This window comes from Palaemon carinicauda, chromosome 17 (genome assembly GCF_036898095.1).
Source record: "Palaemon carinicauda isolate YSFRI2023 chromosome 17, ASM3689809v2, whole genome shotgun sequence".
Taxonomy (NCBI): Eukaryota; Metazoa; Arthropoda; class Malacostraca; order Decapoda; family Palaemonidae; genus Palaemon; species Palaemon carinicauda.
The window spans coordinates 60192852-60209851 of NC_090741.1; the positions used below are offsets into that span (position 1 = coordinate 60192852).

At 42.9% G+C, this 17000-nt stretch overlaps 1 protein-coding gene across 4 annotated transcripts in view; it reads right to left on the minus strand.

Annotated features, from left to right (window-relative positions):
- LOC137656803 (pyruvate dehydrogenase phosphatase regulatory subunit, mitochondrial-like) overlaps positions 1 to 17000 on the minus strand; it is a 112577-nt gene that overhangs the window by 49859 nt on the left and 45718 nt on the right. For all 4 annotated transcript variants that reach the window (XM_068391107.1, XM_068391108.1, XM_068391109.1 and 1 more), the window contains exons 11-13: positions 16060 to 16256; positions 15061 to 15215; positions 13661 to 13800 (exon numbers count right to left, since the gene is read on the minus strand). In XM_068391107.1, the coding sequence (XP_068247208.1) occupies positions 13661 to 13800; positions 15061 to 15215; positions 16060 to 16256 (492 nt within the window). The remainder of the gene's footprint in view (positions 1 to 13660; positions 13801 to 15060; positions 15216 to 16059; positions 16257 to 17000) is intronic.

The following is a 17000-nucleotide window of genomic DNA, read 5'->3' on the forward strand; positions in this document are numbered from 1 at the left end:
CGGCGGGAATGCATACAGGTCGAGATGGGACCAATCCAGCAGAAAGGCATCCACGCGAACTGCTGCTGGGTCTGGAATCGGAGAACAATACAAGAGGAGCCTCTTGGTCATCGAGGTAGCGAATAGATCTATGGTTGGCTGACCCCACAGGGCCCAAAGTCTGCTGCAAACATTCTTGTGAAGGGTCCACTCTGTGGGGAAGACCTGACCCTTCCGGCTGAGGCGATCTGCCATGACATTCATATCGCCCTGAATGAGCCTCGTTACCAGCGTGAGCTTTCGATCTTTTGACCAAATGAGGAGGTCCCTTGCGATCTCGAACAACTTCCTCGAATGAGTCCCTCCCTGCTTGGAGATGTAAGCCAAGGCTGTGGTGTAGTCGGAGTTCACCTCCACCACCTTGTTAAGCTGGAGGGACTTGAAGTTTATCAAGGCCAGATGAACTGCCAACAACTCCTTGCAATAGATGTGAAGTGTCCTTTGCTCCTGATTCCATGTTCCCGAGCATTCCTGTCCGTCCAGTGTCGCACCCCAGCCCGTGTCCGATGCGTCCGAGAAGAGACGGTGGTCGGGGGTCTGAACAGCCAATGGTAGACCTTCCTTGAGAAGAATGCTGTTCTTCCACCACGTTAGAGTAGACCTCATCTCTTCGGAAACAGGAACTGAGCCCGTCTCTAGCGTCATGTCCTTTATCCAGTGAGCAGCTAGATGATACTGAAGGGGGCGGAGGTGGAGTCTCCCTAACTCGATGAACAGGGCCAGCGATGAAAGTGTCCCTGTTAGACTCATCCACTGCCTGACTAAGCATCGGTTCCTTCTCAGCATGCTCTGGATGCATTCTAGGGCTTGGAAGATCCTTGGGGCCGACGGACAAGTCCGAAAAGCTCGACTCTGAAGATCCATACCCAAGGAGACAATGGTCTGGGATGGAACGAGCTGAGACTCCTCAAAATTGACCAGGAGGCCCAGTTCCTTGGTCAGATCCATAGTCCATTTGAAAATCTCCAGACAGCGACGACTTGTGGGAGCTCTTAAAAGCCAGTCGTCTGACGGAGCCGGACACAAGATCATGATACTGCTGCACAGTCTGTAAACTGTCAATCATGGGCAAGCGAGGAAGTACAGTGACAACCCAAATCTGTCTAGACTGTCTGGGTCGTACAGACAACTCCTTAACGGGTTGCTGAGGTTGCCGCACTGCGTCACAACAAGTCCCTTCTGTTGGTTGTTGAACGTCTTCCCCGTAACACATTGACTCCGTAAACAAAAAATCCTCTAACAAGGACTAAGCTTGGACTGCATGTCATGCAACACAGCTCAAGGTCTATGGGAGCAGGTGTGGTAACAGACGGGATTAGCGGCTGAAGTGGAACCATTACCTTCCCTGTAAGCATGTTATGCTTAAATAAAAGTCCATAAGAGGTTATGCAGCTAAAGGCTCCCTCCAAATGACAGAGTCCTCAAGGGAATATCAGAAGGAGGGAGAAAAGAACTTTCTCATCTACAGGGACCTTATCCTAGAAAAGCTAAGTTCTCTGAGTGAGGGTTCACTGGTGCAAAAGCAGCAGACTAGAAGGCAACGTTATGAAACTGCTTGACAGTCTAGTGAGTTGGCAACAACCCAAGATGTGTTGAGAAGCATGCGGTAAGGTATGCAGAGCATGATGTATGCAGAGTATGCTGTATGCAGAGCATGCTGTATGTAGAGCATGTTGTATGCAGAGCATGCTGAATGCAGAGCATGCTGTATGCAGAGCATGTTGTATGCAGAGCATGCTGAATGCAGAGCATGCTGTATGCTGAGCATGTAGTAAGCAGAGCCTGCTGTAAGCAGAGCCTGCTGTAAGGAAAGCAGAGCGTGTGCATGGCGTTTAACATTTCTCAGAAATTCCATGACCAGTGCTAGAGTGCTTTATGCATGCTTGCATGGGGTTTAAACCATGGTATGAAAATGGAGGTAAGGTATGCTGAACAGCAGAGTCAGAACGAGCTGGAACAACAATAGTTGTGGTTTCCTCTTCAAGACTCCGATGAGGGAACACCTGAGGCTCAGTCTGCAAAGGCTGAATAAAAGACAAGCAGAAGGAAGGCGCATGGGTGGAGGAGGCTGACTCCTAGCATGAGTGGTTGAACCCAAGGGTTGCGCTTGCTGAGCGGTTGGCGGAAGCGGAGTAGCAAGTTCCAGTTCCTGTGGTGTGAGCGGAGCGCGATGAGGAAGAGGCTGCGCAGAACAAGGTAAATGTCTCGCAAGCTGAGGCTCCTGAGGCGCAAGGCTAAGGTGTTGTGGTGCTTGCCTTGTGGAGGGTTGAGCTCGCTGCAGCGAGAGCTGAGGAGACTGACTCATGGACGGGAGAGGTTGTTGTACCTCAACCGAGTGTTGCATCACTGGTGGAGCAGCAAGTGGAGGCGGAGGAAGAGAGGTATAATCCTCCTGATCCCAATGTAAAGGTTGCCTTAAGGAAGGCGGAGGCTGAACACCACAGGGAACAGCAAACTCAGCACGTGGCTCAACATCGTACGCCTGGCAGGTGGAACTGCTGGCAGGTGGTACTGCGATCAGGCGGAGCGAGTGTAGGTGGAGGGAGTGTAGGCGGAGGCGGAGGAGCAACACTCTCAGCCCGACACTCACGCATCAAGTCCGAAAGCTGTGCTTGCATGGACTGTAGTAGAGTCCACAACATCGTACGCCTGGCAGATGGTACTGCGATCAGGCGGAGCGAGTGTAGGTGGAGGGAGTGTAGGCGGAGGCGGAGGAGCAACACTCTCAGCCCGACACTCACGCATCAAGTCCGAAAGCTGTGCTTGCATGGACTGTAGTAGAGTTCACAACATCGTACGCCTGGCAGGTGGTACTGTGATCAGGCGGAGCGATCATAGGCGGGGGGGAGTGTAGGCGGAGGCGGAGGCGCAACACTCTCAGCCCGACACTCACGCATCAAGACCGAAAGTTGTGACTGTATGGACTGCAGTAGAGTTAACTTGGGGTCGGCAGACACTAAGTTCTGCTGAGGTAAAGCCTTAACAGCAGAGATCTGTTGTGGCAGAACCTTACTCCTCTTAGGCGGAGTGTAATCAACTGATGACTGAGGAGAGTCAGAGCTAACCCAATGACTGCATTCGGGTTGTGAACTTTAACTTCGTACGTCTGGCATAGGTCTGGACTTAACGTTTAAGAGGTCTTGAGACCTGAGACCAGCGTTACTCTGCCTTTATTTTCTCCCCTAATCTCTTCTGCAGACGAGCAAAATAAGGGCTCAATCGTCTGCGGGTGGGAGTGACGGTCTCGGTAAGACACGCCCACAACCACCGAGAATACTTCTGTGCGCCGATCAAGGCCTGCTGAACCCTTATGCCCTTCGACATTGCTTCTCCCCTGGGCTTGGGAGCTTGCAAGAGGTCCCGGACTGGGAGGACGACTGGCGCGCACAAAAGTACCCTCACGCACTAATCACTTATCACTTTGATTTCTGTTTGCACTTATTTCACTGAACTCGAAACTTTAAGTGGTTTGTACCTGAAATACGCAATTCTATCCTTTCTCAAAGTTAGTAATTGCGAAAACAGAATTACAATGTAACAGAAAAATCTAATGAAAGATAATTCAGTGGATGGAAAGAGACTAAACACTAGATCACTCTAGAAACGTTTAGTTTCTTCCCCTAAAGAGACTAGGGAGAAGAGCAAAAACGATCACGACGTTACTCGTACGCCTGGCAGGCTTGAATGAAACGTTTATCCTCTTTCTCCCTCCGTCTCTATCTCTCTCTCTCTCTCTCTCTCTTGACTTAGAACCTGAGAGAAGAGCCCAATCATATATATCGTTAAAACATATTATTGTTAAAGGAAAAAACTGAAAAGTTCCTTTATTAGGATCAAAACCATTAAGTTAAGAAAGAATGAACAAAACGCTAGACACGGTTACTCTTACTGCAACGTGAAACCGTGAACATTCTTTCTCTATCGTAACGATAGAGTGCAAGTTGAACGTTCTGAACGTCAACAACTGCAGAGACAAAACAAAACGTTAGTTCAACTTTGAAAACAGTACGAGACTGTCAAAGAAAATCTTTCAAACTCTGTGGCGGAAATAGCATAATATGTTAACAGGTAAAACCGAAATGACGGGCTCAAAGTTTATTAACTTCGGTAAAAGACCGCCTACTATTAGGAAGGTCGAATATAAACAAATATAAAAATTAATTTTAATGAGTTTATAATAAAAGGAAGTTAATCGAAGAGGCCTATAAGAGGCGGAGAGATATAAAATAAATCTATAACTTTTGTTAAGCAAAATTAAGAAGGAGAGTCTATACTCTCTTAGACACCAACACTTCCGTCTAAGGGAAGGGTCGGCCATTGAAAGGTGAACGAGAGTTCATACTCTCTCGTCACCATAATTAATCAAATTAATTCCAAAAGCTAACTAAGCTAATATAGAAGTTTCCAGTAAAGCGACAGCCGAAATCAAAGAGAAATACTTCACCAAAGTCGTGAAAATACTCCAAGAACATAAGCGTATCCCAGAACGTCTTGCCGGAAGCACGACAGAGGAATAATTGAGGAGGTGTCAACAAGAAGTACTTGAGTACCTGGCCACAGGTGGCGCTGGTAAATACACCCCCTTCTAGTATTGTGATAGCTGGCGTATCCCTCCATAGAATTCTGTCGGGCAACGGAGTTGACAGCTACATGATTATCGGGTAAGTTTAATATTGAAAAATGCAGATGGATTAGAGACACTATAAAAAGTAAGGTAATAGATTTATACTGAAATCATAAACATCTTTATTTTTTCACCACAAACCCATCACTTTTACAATGCTTGAATAGCTTTTTAGGTAAAAAGACTGTGAACTGATAGCCTTTATGCAGGAAGCATACCTGGATCTGACGGAACAAAATAAATCATCTGGAGTTGAAGAATGTATGTATGGTGCTCAAATCTCTGCAGACTAATAACAGATCAAGAGGTGTATAAGGCCTCATAATTAAAGACCAGTTTATTCTATGGATATCTTGACAGCTGAAAAGAATGCACAACTACATACCTATGAAGGTGTAGTGACTTGAGATCTCAAATTTCTATGCTAACTAGGAAGATAAAAAATGAATATAAGAATATAGATGATTAATGTCTTATATAAATCCAATATAGAACTTATTAAGAGATTTATAAGTCCCATCTCAATTGTAAAACCTAATAAGGGGGAATGTTACTCTTCAAGAACAAGACTTGAAACAACAGTGACATTAAGATTTCTTTCAAATAATAAAAACGTTCCTAAGGCCCCTTCTCATGAGTTGGAGATTTCTTTCTCAGAAATATAGACATAAAATCTTATAAATACGCGTTTACTTTCCCATGCCTATGGGTAAAAACAAAATAGGATCACCCTTTTAAAAAATCCTCAGTCTTTTGAATACAATCTTTCACTCTTCTGACTGATAACAGAAGGTCTCCTTTCTTCCCTACTTAATAGGAGAAAGTAAAATGGCATAATCTGGCAGAATGGGGTTGTAAAGTGACCATGGGGGTTGAGGTGAATAACGATATCATCTCAATTGTTTGACTGTGTAACCTAACAAGAAAATGTATGAATTCACAGACACAAAATAGAAGTACTGTAAATAAAATTATAGAAATCCCAAACCTGTTGGTTTGAGGGAACATGGAAAAGCCTTTTAATCAAAGCATTAATGCAACTGCTTCAATTCACAAGAGGCCTTGAAACCTATACTGTAGAGTATCCCAAATCTCAAACACCTGAACTAAAGCTATATACTTTTCTTTAACCCTCTGCTGACCCCTGCCATGACAAAATCATTGTTAGGCTCATGACTTTTGGCCAGGAAGCAATGACTTATGTGAACATTTTGCAGCTTAATTAACAAGGAATGATAGTCCGTAACTGATTACTGCGTTACAAAGCTGAATAAAATTTCTATCAAGCATTTATGGTCACATGAACAGATGATGCCAAAGTGCATCCATGAATCCTGAAAGGGTTAATAGCCAATTCCAGCAGCATCTTCAATTGGTATGACAAGACCAAAATGTCTGCTACATTGGGTATCAAGGTCTAATCTACTGTGCCAACTACAGAATATTTTTCACCTGTAGTGATACAAGTTTGAAGAGGGTCTTTTTTACTTAAGCTACTTCTGCCAAAAATGTTATTTTCATTAGTAAAATAAATTTTTGAATATACTTACCCGGTGATCGTATAGCTGTCAGCTCTGCTGCCCGACAGAAAAACCTAAGGACAAAATACGCCAGCGATCGCTATACAGGTGGGGGTGTACATCAACTGCGCCATCTGTCGAGCAGGTACTCAAGTACTCCATGTCAACACAGAACCAATTTTCTCCTCGGCCCACTGGGTCTCTATTGGGGAGGAAGGGAGGGTCCTTTAATATATGATCACCGGGTAAGTATATTCAAAAATTTATTTTACTAATGAAAATAACATTTTTCAATATTAAACTTAGCCGGTGATCATATAGCTGATTCACACCCAGGGGGGTGGGTAGAGACCAGCATTACATGTTGACATTATTATGAGCTAAGTATTTTGTATTTCATTTTAGCAGTTATTCAAAATAACAAACATAAAATAAATAAGTACCTGGTAAGGAAGTCGACTTGAACAATTACTCTGCCTTTTTAAGTACGTCTTCCTTACTGAGCCTCGCGATCCTCATAGGATGCTGAGCGACTCCTAGGAGCTGAAGTATGTAGGGTTGCAACCCATACTAAAGGACCTCATCAAAACCTCTAATCTAGGCGCTTCTCAAGAAATGACTTTGACCACCCGCCAAATCAAGTAGGATGCGAAAAGCTTCTTAGCCTTCCGGACAACCCAAAAACAATAATAAAACATTTCAAGAGAAAGATTAAAAGAGGTTATGGAATTAGGGAATTGTAGTGGTTGAGCCCTCACCCACTACTGCACTCGTTGCTACGAATGGTCCCAGAGTGTAGCAGTTCTCGTAAAGAGACTGGACATTCTTAAGATAAAAAGACGCGAACACTGATTTGCTTTTCCAATAGGTTGCGTCGATTATACTTTGCAGAGATCTATTTTGTTTAAAGGCCACGGAAGTTGCGACAGCTCTAACTTCGTGTGTCCTTACCTTCAGCAAAGCTTGGTCTTCCTCACTCAGATGGGAATGAGCTTCACGTATTAACAGTCTGATAAAATAGGATAAAGCATTCTTTGACATAGGCAAAGATGGATTCTTAACTGAACACCATAAAGCTTCAGACGGGCCTCGTAAAGGTTTTTAAAATAGAACTTAAGAGCTCTTACAGGACATGAGACTCTTTCTAGTTCATTTCCAACCTTACGATAAGTTTGGAATATCGAACGATATTGGTCAAGGCCGAGAAGGCAGCTCGTGTTTGGCTAGAAAACCAAGTTGTAGAACATGTAGCCGTTTCGGATGAGAATCCGATGTTCTTGCTGAAGGCATGAATCTCACTGACTCTTTTAGCTGTGGCTAAGCATATCAGGAAAAGAGTCTTAAAGGCGAGATCTTTCAGGGAGGCTGATTGTAGCGGTTCGAACCTGTCTGACATAAGGAATCTTAGTACCACGTCTAAATTCCAACCAGGTGTAACCAAACGACGCTCCTTCATGGTCTCAAAAGACTTAAGGAGGTCCTGTAGATCTTTATTGTTGGAAAGATCTAAGCCTCTGTGACGGAAGACTGATGCCAACATGCTTCTGTAACCCTTGATAGTAGGAGCTGAAAGAGATCGTTCTTTCCTCAGATATAAGAGAAAGTCAGCTATTTGAGTTACAGAGGTACTGGTCGAGGATACGGATACTGACTTGCACCAGTTTCGGAAGATTTCCCACTTCGATTGGTAGACTCTAAGGGTGGATGTTCTCCTTGCTCTAGCAATCGCTCTGGTTGCCTCCTTCGAAAAGCCTCTAGCTCTCGAGAGTCTTTCGATAGTCTGAAGGCAGTCAGACGAAGAGCGTGGAGGCCTTGGTGTACCTTCTTTACGAGTGGCTGACGTAGAAGGTCCACCCTTAGGGGAAGTGTTCTGGGAACGTCTACTAGCCATCGAAGTACCTCGGTGAGCCATTCTCTCGCGGGCCAGAGGGAAGCAACTACCGTCAACCTTGTCCCTTCGTGAGAGGCGAACTTCTGCAGTACCTTGTTGACAATCTTGAACGGAGGGAATGCATAAAGATCTAGATGTGACCAATCTAGTAGAAAGGCATCTATATGAACTGCTGCTGGGTCCGGGATGGGTGAGCAAAATATTGGGAGCCTCTTGGTCATCGAGGTTGCGAAGAGATCTATGGTTGGCTGGCCCCAGGTGGCCCAAAATCTCTTGCATACATCCTTGTGGAGGGTCCATTCTGTTGGAATTATTTGTCCCTTCCGACTGAGACAATCTGCCATGCCATTCAAGTTGCCTTGGATGAACCTCGTTACTAGTGAAATGTCTAGACCTTTTGACCAGGTGAGGAGGTCCCTTGCGATCTCGTACAATGTCAGAGAGTAGGTCCCTCCTTGCTTGGAGATGTATGCCAAAGCCGTGGTGTTGTCCGAGTTCACCTCCACCACTTTGCCTTGAAGGAGAGACCTGAAGCTTTTCCAGGTCAGACGTACTGCCAGTAGCTCCTTGCAGTTGAAATGCATTGTCCTTTGACTCGAGTTCCATAATCCCGAGCATTCCCTACCGTCTAATGTCGCACCCCAGCCTACGTCCGATGCGTCCGAGAAGAAAACGTGGTTGGAAGTCTGAACAGTCAGGGGAAGACCCTCTCTAAGGTTGATATAGTCCTTTCACCAAGTCAGACAAGACTTTATCTTTCCGGAAACCGGGATCGAGACCGCTTCTAGCGTCTTGTCCTTTTTCCAGTGAAAAGCTAGATGGTAAAGAAGAGGACGGAGGTGTAGTCTTCCTAGTGACACAAATTGATCCACGGATGACAGTGTCCCTACCAGACTCATCCACAGCCTGACTGGGCAGCGTTCCTTCTTCAGCATCTTCTGGATGGATAGCAGGGCTGGGGGTTGATCGTCTTGTTCAGCAACGTCCTCATCAGAGGGTTCCTCATCCGAAACTGATGAGGAAACGGCAACGGAGTGGGCAACGTCTGACTCGCTGAATCCGGTCGCACTGGTGGATGCGTGACGGAGCCGGACGCAATATCATGGCACTGCTGCACAGTCTGTGAACTGTCAACAACCATGGGTGCGCGAGGAAGTACAGCGTCAACCCGAACTGTCTAGACTGTCTGGGTTGTGCAGTCAACACCCTACCGGGTTGCTGAGGTTGACGCACTGCGTCACAACAAGTCACCTCTGCTGGTTGTTGAACGTCTTCCTAGTGACACACTGAACGTCAACAACCACCTCCGAGCGTCGCTTAACGTCAACGTGCGACTGGCAACCCACACTGGGTCGCATCGGTGGAGGAACCACCTCAACTGGCAGACGCGAGTAGGATACCTCAGCGTCAACAGGGCGCACAACCAACCGGTTGGAAGGTTGTTGGCCAGAAGGTTCTACTCCGCATTTAAGTCCTCTATCAAGGACACAAGCTTGGACTGCATGTCTTGCAGCAAAGCCCATTAGGGTCTACGGGAGCAGGTGTGGCCAACAGACGGGGTTAGCGACTGAGGCGGAACAATTTACCATCCCTGGAAGCCTTGTTATGTGTGACATAATAGTACAGCAAAACTTCAAAGGCTCGACAAAAGTTGAGAAGTTGACCTGTAAACAACTTGGAGTGTCTCCTGGCTAGGCGCCAGGGCGAGTCTACCAGAATTGAGAAGTCTATCTGGGCAGAGGCATGAACTTCCAAGCCGAGAACTTCTCTCGTGTCCTATCAGACTCTCACTCTATAAGCCAGTTTAAAAGAAGGGAAATCAAAGGCTGTATCCCTAAAACTCCTCCTGGTGCAAAAACCAGTCGCCTAGCCAACGTAACGCTCTCTAGGAGAGCGAGAGAGCACTAGCTTAACAACAACGGCTTCGAAGTAGCTAGGCCTAGTGTAAATTCTGACGTTTAGGCGAACGAGGAGCAGCAGTTACAAGATCCGGACGAAGATCCTTAAAAAATCATCATGATTTAATTAAAGTCCATAGGAGGCTAAGCAGCTTAAGGCTCCTCTCCAAATGACAGAGTCCTCAAAGGAATATCAGTAGGAGGGAGAACAGCACTTTCTCATCTACAGGAACCTTGTCCGATAAAAGCTAGGTTATCTCAGTGAGTCTCTCACTGGTGCATTAGTAGCAGACCAGAAGGCAACGTCATGTAACTGCTTGACAGTCTGTGAACTGTCAACAACTGAACTGTCAACCACAACAGGTGCGTGAGGACATACAGCACTGGTGCATTAGTAGCAGACCAGAAGGCAACATCATGTAACTGCTTGACAGTCTGTGAACTGTCAACAACCATAGCTGTGTGGGGAAGCAAAGCTTCTACTCCTGACTGACTAGTCTGCTGTGGGCGAGTAGCGGTAACCACCGTGGGTTGCGGAGGTTGACGCACAGCGTCAAAACAAAGCAACTTAACTCCACTCTCCTGTTGTTGTGGTAACTCGTGAACGTCAACGGAGGGTTCCGTGCGTCAGTGAACGTCAACGTGCGGCTGGCAGGGTACACTGCGCATGGTTGGTGGAACTCTCACAGCCGGAGTGCGGGAGCAGGTAGCGTCAGCGTCTACTGTACGCACAACCGTGGTTGGTTGTAGGCTAACGGGTGCAGCGTCAACCTTCTCCGCACGAAACTCCTGCATAAAAGATGCTAACTGTGTCTGCATGGTCTGCAGCAAAGACCACTTAGGGTCTACAGTAGCAGGTGCGGCAACAGACGGTGTTACTGCCTGTTGCGGTACCGCTTTGCCTCTCTTAGGAGGTGAGCAGTCGTCGGAAGACTGCAGCGAGTCCGAACTGACCCAGTGGCTACAACTGGGCCGTTGGACTTGCGCGGAAGGGACCGACTTGCGCTTAATAAGCTGCGAGACCTTGGTCCATGGTTTCTTACGAGAAACCACTTCCGCAGACGAGAAGTAAATGGGCTCTCTCGTCTTTGTGTGGGTGGGGCGATCTTGGGTAGATACGCCCGAAACCACGGAGGGAAACGTCTGTTCGTTGATCAAGGCCTGACGAACCCATAAGTCGTTCGACATTACTTCTCCCCTGGGCTTGGGAGCTTGCAAGAGGTCCCGGACTAGGTGAACGACAGGCACGAACAGACGAACCCTCGGAAGCAACACTGTAACACTTTGCGCATATCACTTTATCACTGCGATTTTCTGTTTTGCACTTATTTCACTGAAATCGAAACTTTTACTGATTTCTACCTGAAACACGCAATTCTACCCTTCATTAAAAGGTAGTAATTGCGAAAACAGTCGTATAATGCAGCTCATTAATACTAGCAAAAACAGAAAACATATATAAAGATAAAGAATTCAGTGGCTGGGAGAGACTAAACACTAGTTCAAATAAACTACGTTTACAATCTCTCACCGCACATAGCCTGGAGACAAGAATAAAACCCTAGAAACGTTTTACCTTCTTCCCCGTACAGCGACTAGGGAGGAGAGTAACACAAGAATAACGTTACCCGCATGAACGGAACGTTTTTTCTCCTCTCTCTCCCTCCGTCTCTATCTCTCTCTCTCTTTCTCTCTTGATTTCGCACCTGAGAGAAGAGCCCAATTATATATCGTCAAAACATGTTATTTGGCTAAAGGAAAAAACTGAAAGGTTTTCCAAATAAAAAGTTCCTTTAATTTAGAATTTAAACCATTTAAGCTAAGAAAGAATGAACGAAACGTCAGAATCGATTTACTCTTACTGCAAAGTGAAATCGTGATACACTCTCTCTCTATCGTAACGATAGAGCGCATGTTGAACGTCCTGAACGTCAACAACTGCGTAGTCTAAAAAACTAAACGTTAGTTCATCTTTGAAAACAGTACGAGACTATCAAAGAAATTCTTTCATAAAACATTAAATTTAAAAAGTTTTAAATTCTTTAAAGGCTAAATACGATATAACGGGCTCAACGTTGATTAACTTCGGTTCCAAGTTAGGACCGCCTACTATCAGGAAAGGTCGCATATAAACAAAACATAAAAATTTATTTTTATATGTTTATAATAAATGGAAAGTTAATCGAAGAGGCCTAATAAAGGCGGAGAGATATATAGATCTATAACGTGTTAAGCAAAATTACTAAAAACCTAAACACACTTCCGTCTAAGGGAAGGGTCGGCCATTTAAAAGTGAAAGAGAGTCCATACTCTCTTTGTCACCATAATTAAATCTATCCAAAACGAGTTCAAGTTTTGAGATGAAGATAAAACCCCTGCATAGCGAAAGCTCAAAACTAGAATAGTGTACTTCACCAAATAGTTGTGAAAACAAATCCAGTTAGCAACAGCGTATTTAGTAGGTCTTGCCAGTGGCACGACAGAGAGAAAATTGGTTCTGTGTTGACATGGAGTACTTGAGTACCTGCTCGACAGATGGCGCAGTTGATGTACACCCCCACCTGTATAGCGATCGCTGGCGTATTTTGTCCTTAGGTTTTTCTGTCGGGCAGCAGAGCTGACAGCTATATGATCACCGGCTAAGTTTAATATTGAAAAATCCTAATTTTCAATGAGGCATCTCTTGATTGGATTTAATTATTGAATTTGGGCCATATAAACCATTGCTGGGACCTTGAAGACCTTTCAGCACCAAAGTGCAAATAAGGGTGAATCGCAAAGTTGCAGAATGAAGTGAAAGCAAAAAGAAGCTGGACAGTAGGATGAGAGAAAGAAAGAGAATAGAGGTAAAGTAGATGGTTATAAAGTGAGATAGGGGCCAAAAGGGTGCTGAGAAGACCGTCGAATAACGCTTACAGTTCTCTTTACAAAGCAGCTTCCATTAACCATCAGTAAATACTGAATAGTAATATCAAATGACCCTAGGCACATCAGAAATTAATAAATATATAACTAAAGCACAAGAAATAGGCATAAGGCACCATCAAGGAAAGACATTCAACTCAAGACTATTGAAGGCCAATTTCATCACTAGGAGAAGAGGTAACAAAATGGGGCATCCGCGATGACTCAATACCCACAAATAGTAGTCAAGGGAATGCAACGTATCCCACACCCCTATAATTTAATTGTGTATTGTAATCATTATGATCATTATTTATATCATCAGTATCAAACATTCTTTCCAGATATAAAAGGCAATAAGAAGTTATGATTAAAACATCACAGTATACAGCTATTTTAAACTAAATAACAATAAATATTAAATCATGATTACAAACCATGAATAGTTTCATCTGAATAACTATATACGGAAGAAGATAAGCTAATAAAATAAAAGGGAATATTTGATCATTTTTGACATTACCTTCAAACCTTTCGCTTTTTAATTCTGGTTTAAATGTAATTTCATAAACTCACAATCAAGAATTTAAAAAATACATTTAAGGAAATCTTTGCAATTCATTTTCTCGTGCAAGGGATTTTATAATACAGAAAAATATATAAAAAAAATCTTAAAAGAAATTCTTATGATTTTTTAGTATACAATTACCAAAAAAGGTACATACAAAATCTACCAAGAAAAGTTTGAAATATTGAAAAAATAACTTCTTTTTAAATCACTTACTTTAATTTCGATTTTGGTGAAAGACGAAAGGTCTATGACTCCAACTCCCTCACGACATGCCTGGTATTCCTCTCGAACGCAATCAAAGAAAGCAGGTTTCCGAAACGAGCCTTCGGGCATTTGTGACGGTGGATCACCTCCTGAGTGTGCAAAAAGCGTAAAAGTTGAATGACTACAAAATATCAGCAATTCATTTCAAAATAAAATGTCATGGCATTGTTTCTATCTATCTACCTACCATGGCCCTTCCCCAATTTTGGGAGGTAGCCAACATAAAAAAAAAAAAAAAAAAAAAAAAATGGGAACTTTTCTTCTCATTGTTCCTCTTTGCCTAACGAGGGACTCAGCCAAGTTTGGTTGATACTGTCACTACCCACCCTCCCCTGTTTTCCAACACTAATGAAGCTTCATAACTTGAGTCCCCTACTGCCGCTACCTTAGCAGTCACCAAGGAGATCGGAGGAAGCGGCAGAGCCTATCGGAAGTATGTCAAAATCACTTACCATTCATTCCTATTTCTAGCATGCTCTTTTGCCTCTCTCACATCTATCCTTATGTCACCTAGGGCTCTCTTCACCCCCCCATCTATCCAAAACTTGGCCTTCCTCTCCCACCTCTCCAATCAACTCTTGCATTTATCACCTTTTTCACCAGAAGGCCTTTTCCAATTGGCATTGTTGAGCATTAATATATCCCAGGCTTTCATAAAACTATATAATCTACTATGACGTTTGTTTCATGGCAAACAAATTACTTATGATTAATAGAGTTTTTACAATCAAATATATTTTTAGGGTCCAAACCTATTACTTTACAGTGACCTGTTCCTGCTGTTAATCACCAGATAAATTAAACTTATTTTTCAACACAAACCAATAAATTAGGGTTAATGGCCCTCCCACCCAACCCATATTACAATTGTCAAATACTTAAGACAAAAAGATGACTGGGGTTGTTACTCGGGGCATGCTGTACAGCACAGCCAATGTACACTGCTCATCCGTCAATGAGAGATGAGAGTTATTTTGGGAAACACTTAGTGGCAAATAAAATGGCCCTACTGTATAGGCTATGGTTTATACTAAAAGCAATAAGAGTGGCTTTGTTTCCTAGAAAAAAAAAAAAATTTTTTGTTTTGAAAAAACTGAAGTTTGACCTAAAAGAACACAGCAATTTATACCAAATTCTTTCAATTATACACTTCAGCCATGATATTAAGCTCAGAAGTACGCTTTTACCAAATAATCATATTGCACGTACTATTAGTAAAGCTTCTTACACTCACAATTTATTACTTTAAACACAGAAGCAATTTTTCTCTTTATGTAATTACTTTTTAATCAATTTCATCATAAATAAAAACAGACTGTCATCCAGCAATGGAAGGGACATAAACATACGTTTGTGGGAGAGATCAAAGTACAAAGGTCGTTCAAATCCCATTCGTGTCCCAAAGACAGCACCTCGAGATTCTTGTTCGCTATAAATTGGTGAGCATCGAAGTTTTCTTGCAAGCCGGTATTCACACTGACCAGGGTACAGGATTTCATAGTGCCTGTAAATAAAAATTAGTTTACTATTTATAGATATGAAAAAGGAGATTATATAGTTTACAACTGTATATCATTATGGTGTATATTTTATAATTGCCTTGTATCTAAACTAAGCTGTCCCTAGAAAAAAAATTTACAGTTAGTGTTACGTAGGTTAATGAAATTCTTTACGTCATAGCCCAATCATTTTTACTCAGCCTCAATACAACAATGGTGAAAGGAGGCATTTTCTATTACTACTTTCAGATTTCATTAATGATAAAATTATGGTAGTAAATTTCTATTGTTAACAACTTTTGATGATTTCACTGCTTTTTATTCTATTTTTCTACTTATAAAAAAACAATCTTACATATAATTTTGTTGCAAACCAGTCCTGACAAATTTCAGTCTCCATTCATTGCAAACTATTTTACTACTGCCTCCAAACCATTGGAGAAATCATTACTGGTGATATTAACCAAATTAAGTTAAAGTTGGCTGAAAATATTACAAATGTCACAGAAAAAGGGCAAAAGATATATTCAGAAAGTAATGGATAAAATAAACGCTAAATAAATCAAAATATAGAAATAACATTTGGGAATTCTGAAAAGCATCAAAGTAATGGGAATTTTTAGATGTTGGCCAGTTGATAGATACACAAAAAGTGACTCGGTTAACTAGAATGACTTTTTGCACTTGGATAACCTAGTAGAGCCACCAGATCCTTTTTCTTGGATAGCGGAATGACACTTCTGGAATTTAATGTGCTGCAATGCACAAAATTGGCAATGTTAAAGTAATGGGTTTGTGGCAAAACAGATAATACAGTACTTTCTCACTGGCTTACTCCATTAGCCTTACCTGCCAACCACCTCACGAACTCTTTCCTTCAAGTATCGTCTATTGTTATGAAGATCTATGAAGCGTCTTACGTCGAAAGCTAGCATTTCCTTGGCGGGGCTTCCGTACATAATCCACTCTGCTATTGCTTGGGCAGCTCCACCTGCACCCTGTAGGCTGTTGCCATTCATCCCTACAGCTACAAAATAGTTATCAATCTGTGGATGAGAGGATGTATAAACATGTATGTTCATTTACTTGATTCACAAATCATATCTGGTCATATACAAATGACTAAGCATATTTTGAATTAAAAGTAGTTTTTTTTGCATGGCCCCGCTGGTCTTAATCTAGAATAAGGGTAAGGGAGATGTGCATGACTGTTGTAATTCAAGAGGTATTAGTTTGTTAAGCGTAGTTGGAAAAGTGTATGGTAGAGTAATGATTAATAGGATCAAGGATAAAACAGAGAATGCAATCTTAGAAATACAGGGTGGTTTTAGAAGAGGTAGGGGTTGTATGAATCAGATTTTTACAGTAAGGCAGATATGCGAGAAATATTTAGCAAAAGGTTGCGTTTATGGATCTGGAGAAAGCGTATGATAGAGTTGATAGGGAAGCAATGTGGAATGTGATGAGGTTATATGGAGTTGGTGGAAGGTTGTTGCAAGCAGTGAAAAGTTTCTACAAAGGTAGTAAAGCATGTGTTAGGATAGGAAATGAAGTGAGTGATTGGTTTCCGGTGAGAGTGGGGCTGAGACAGGGATGTGTGATGTCACCGTGGTTGTTTAACTTGTATGTTGATGGAGTGGTGAGAGAGGTGAATGCTCGAGTGCTTGGACGAGGATTAAAACTGGTAGACGAGAATGACCAATAATGGGAGGTAAATCAGTTGTTGTTTGCGGATGATACTGTACTGGTTGCAGACACAGAAGAGAAGCTTGGACGATTAGTGACAGAAT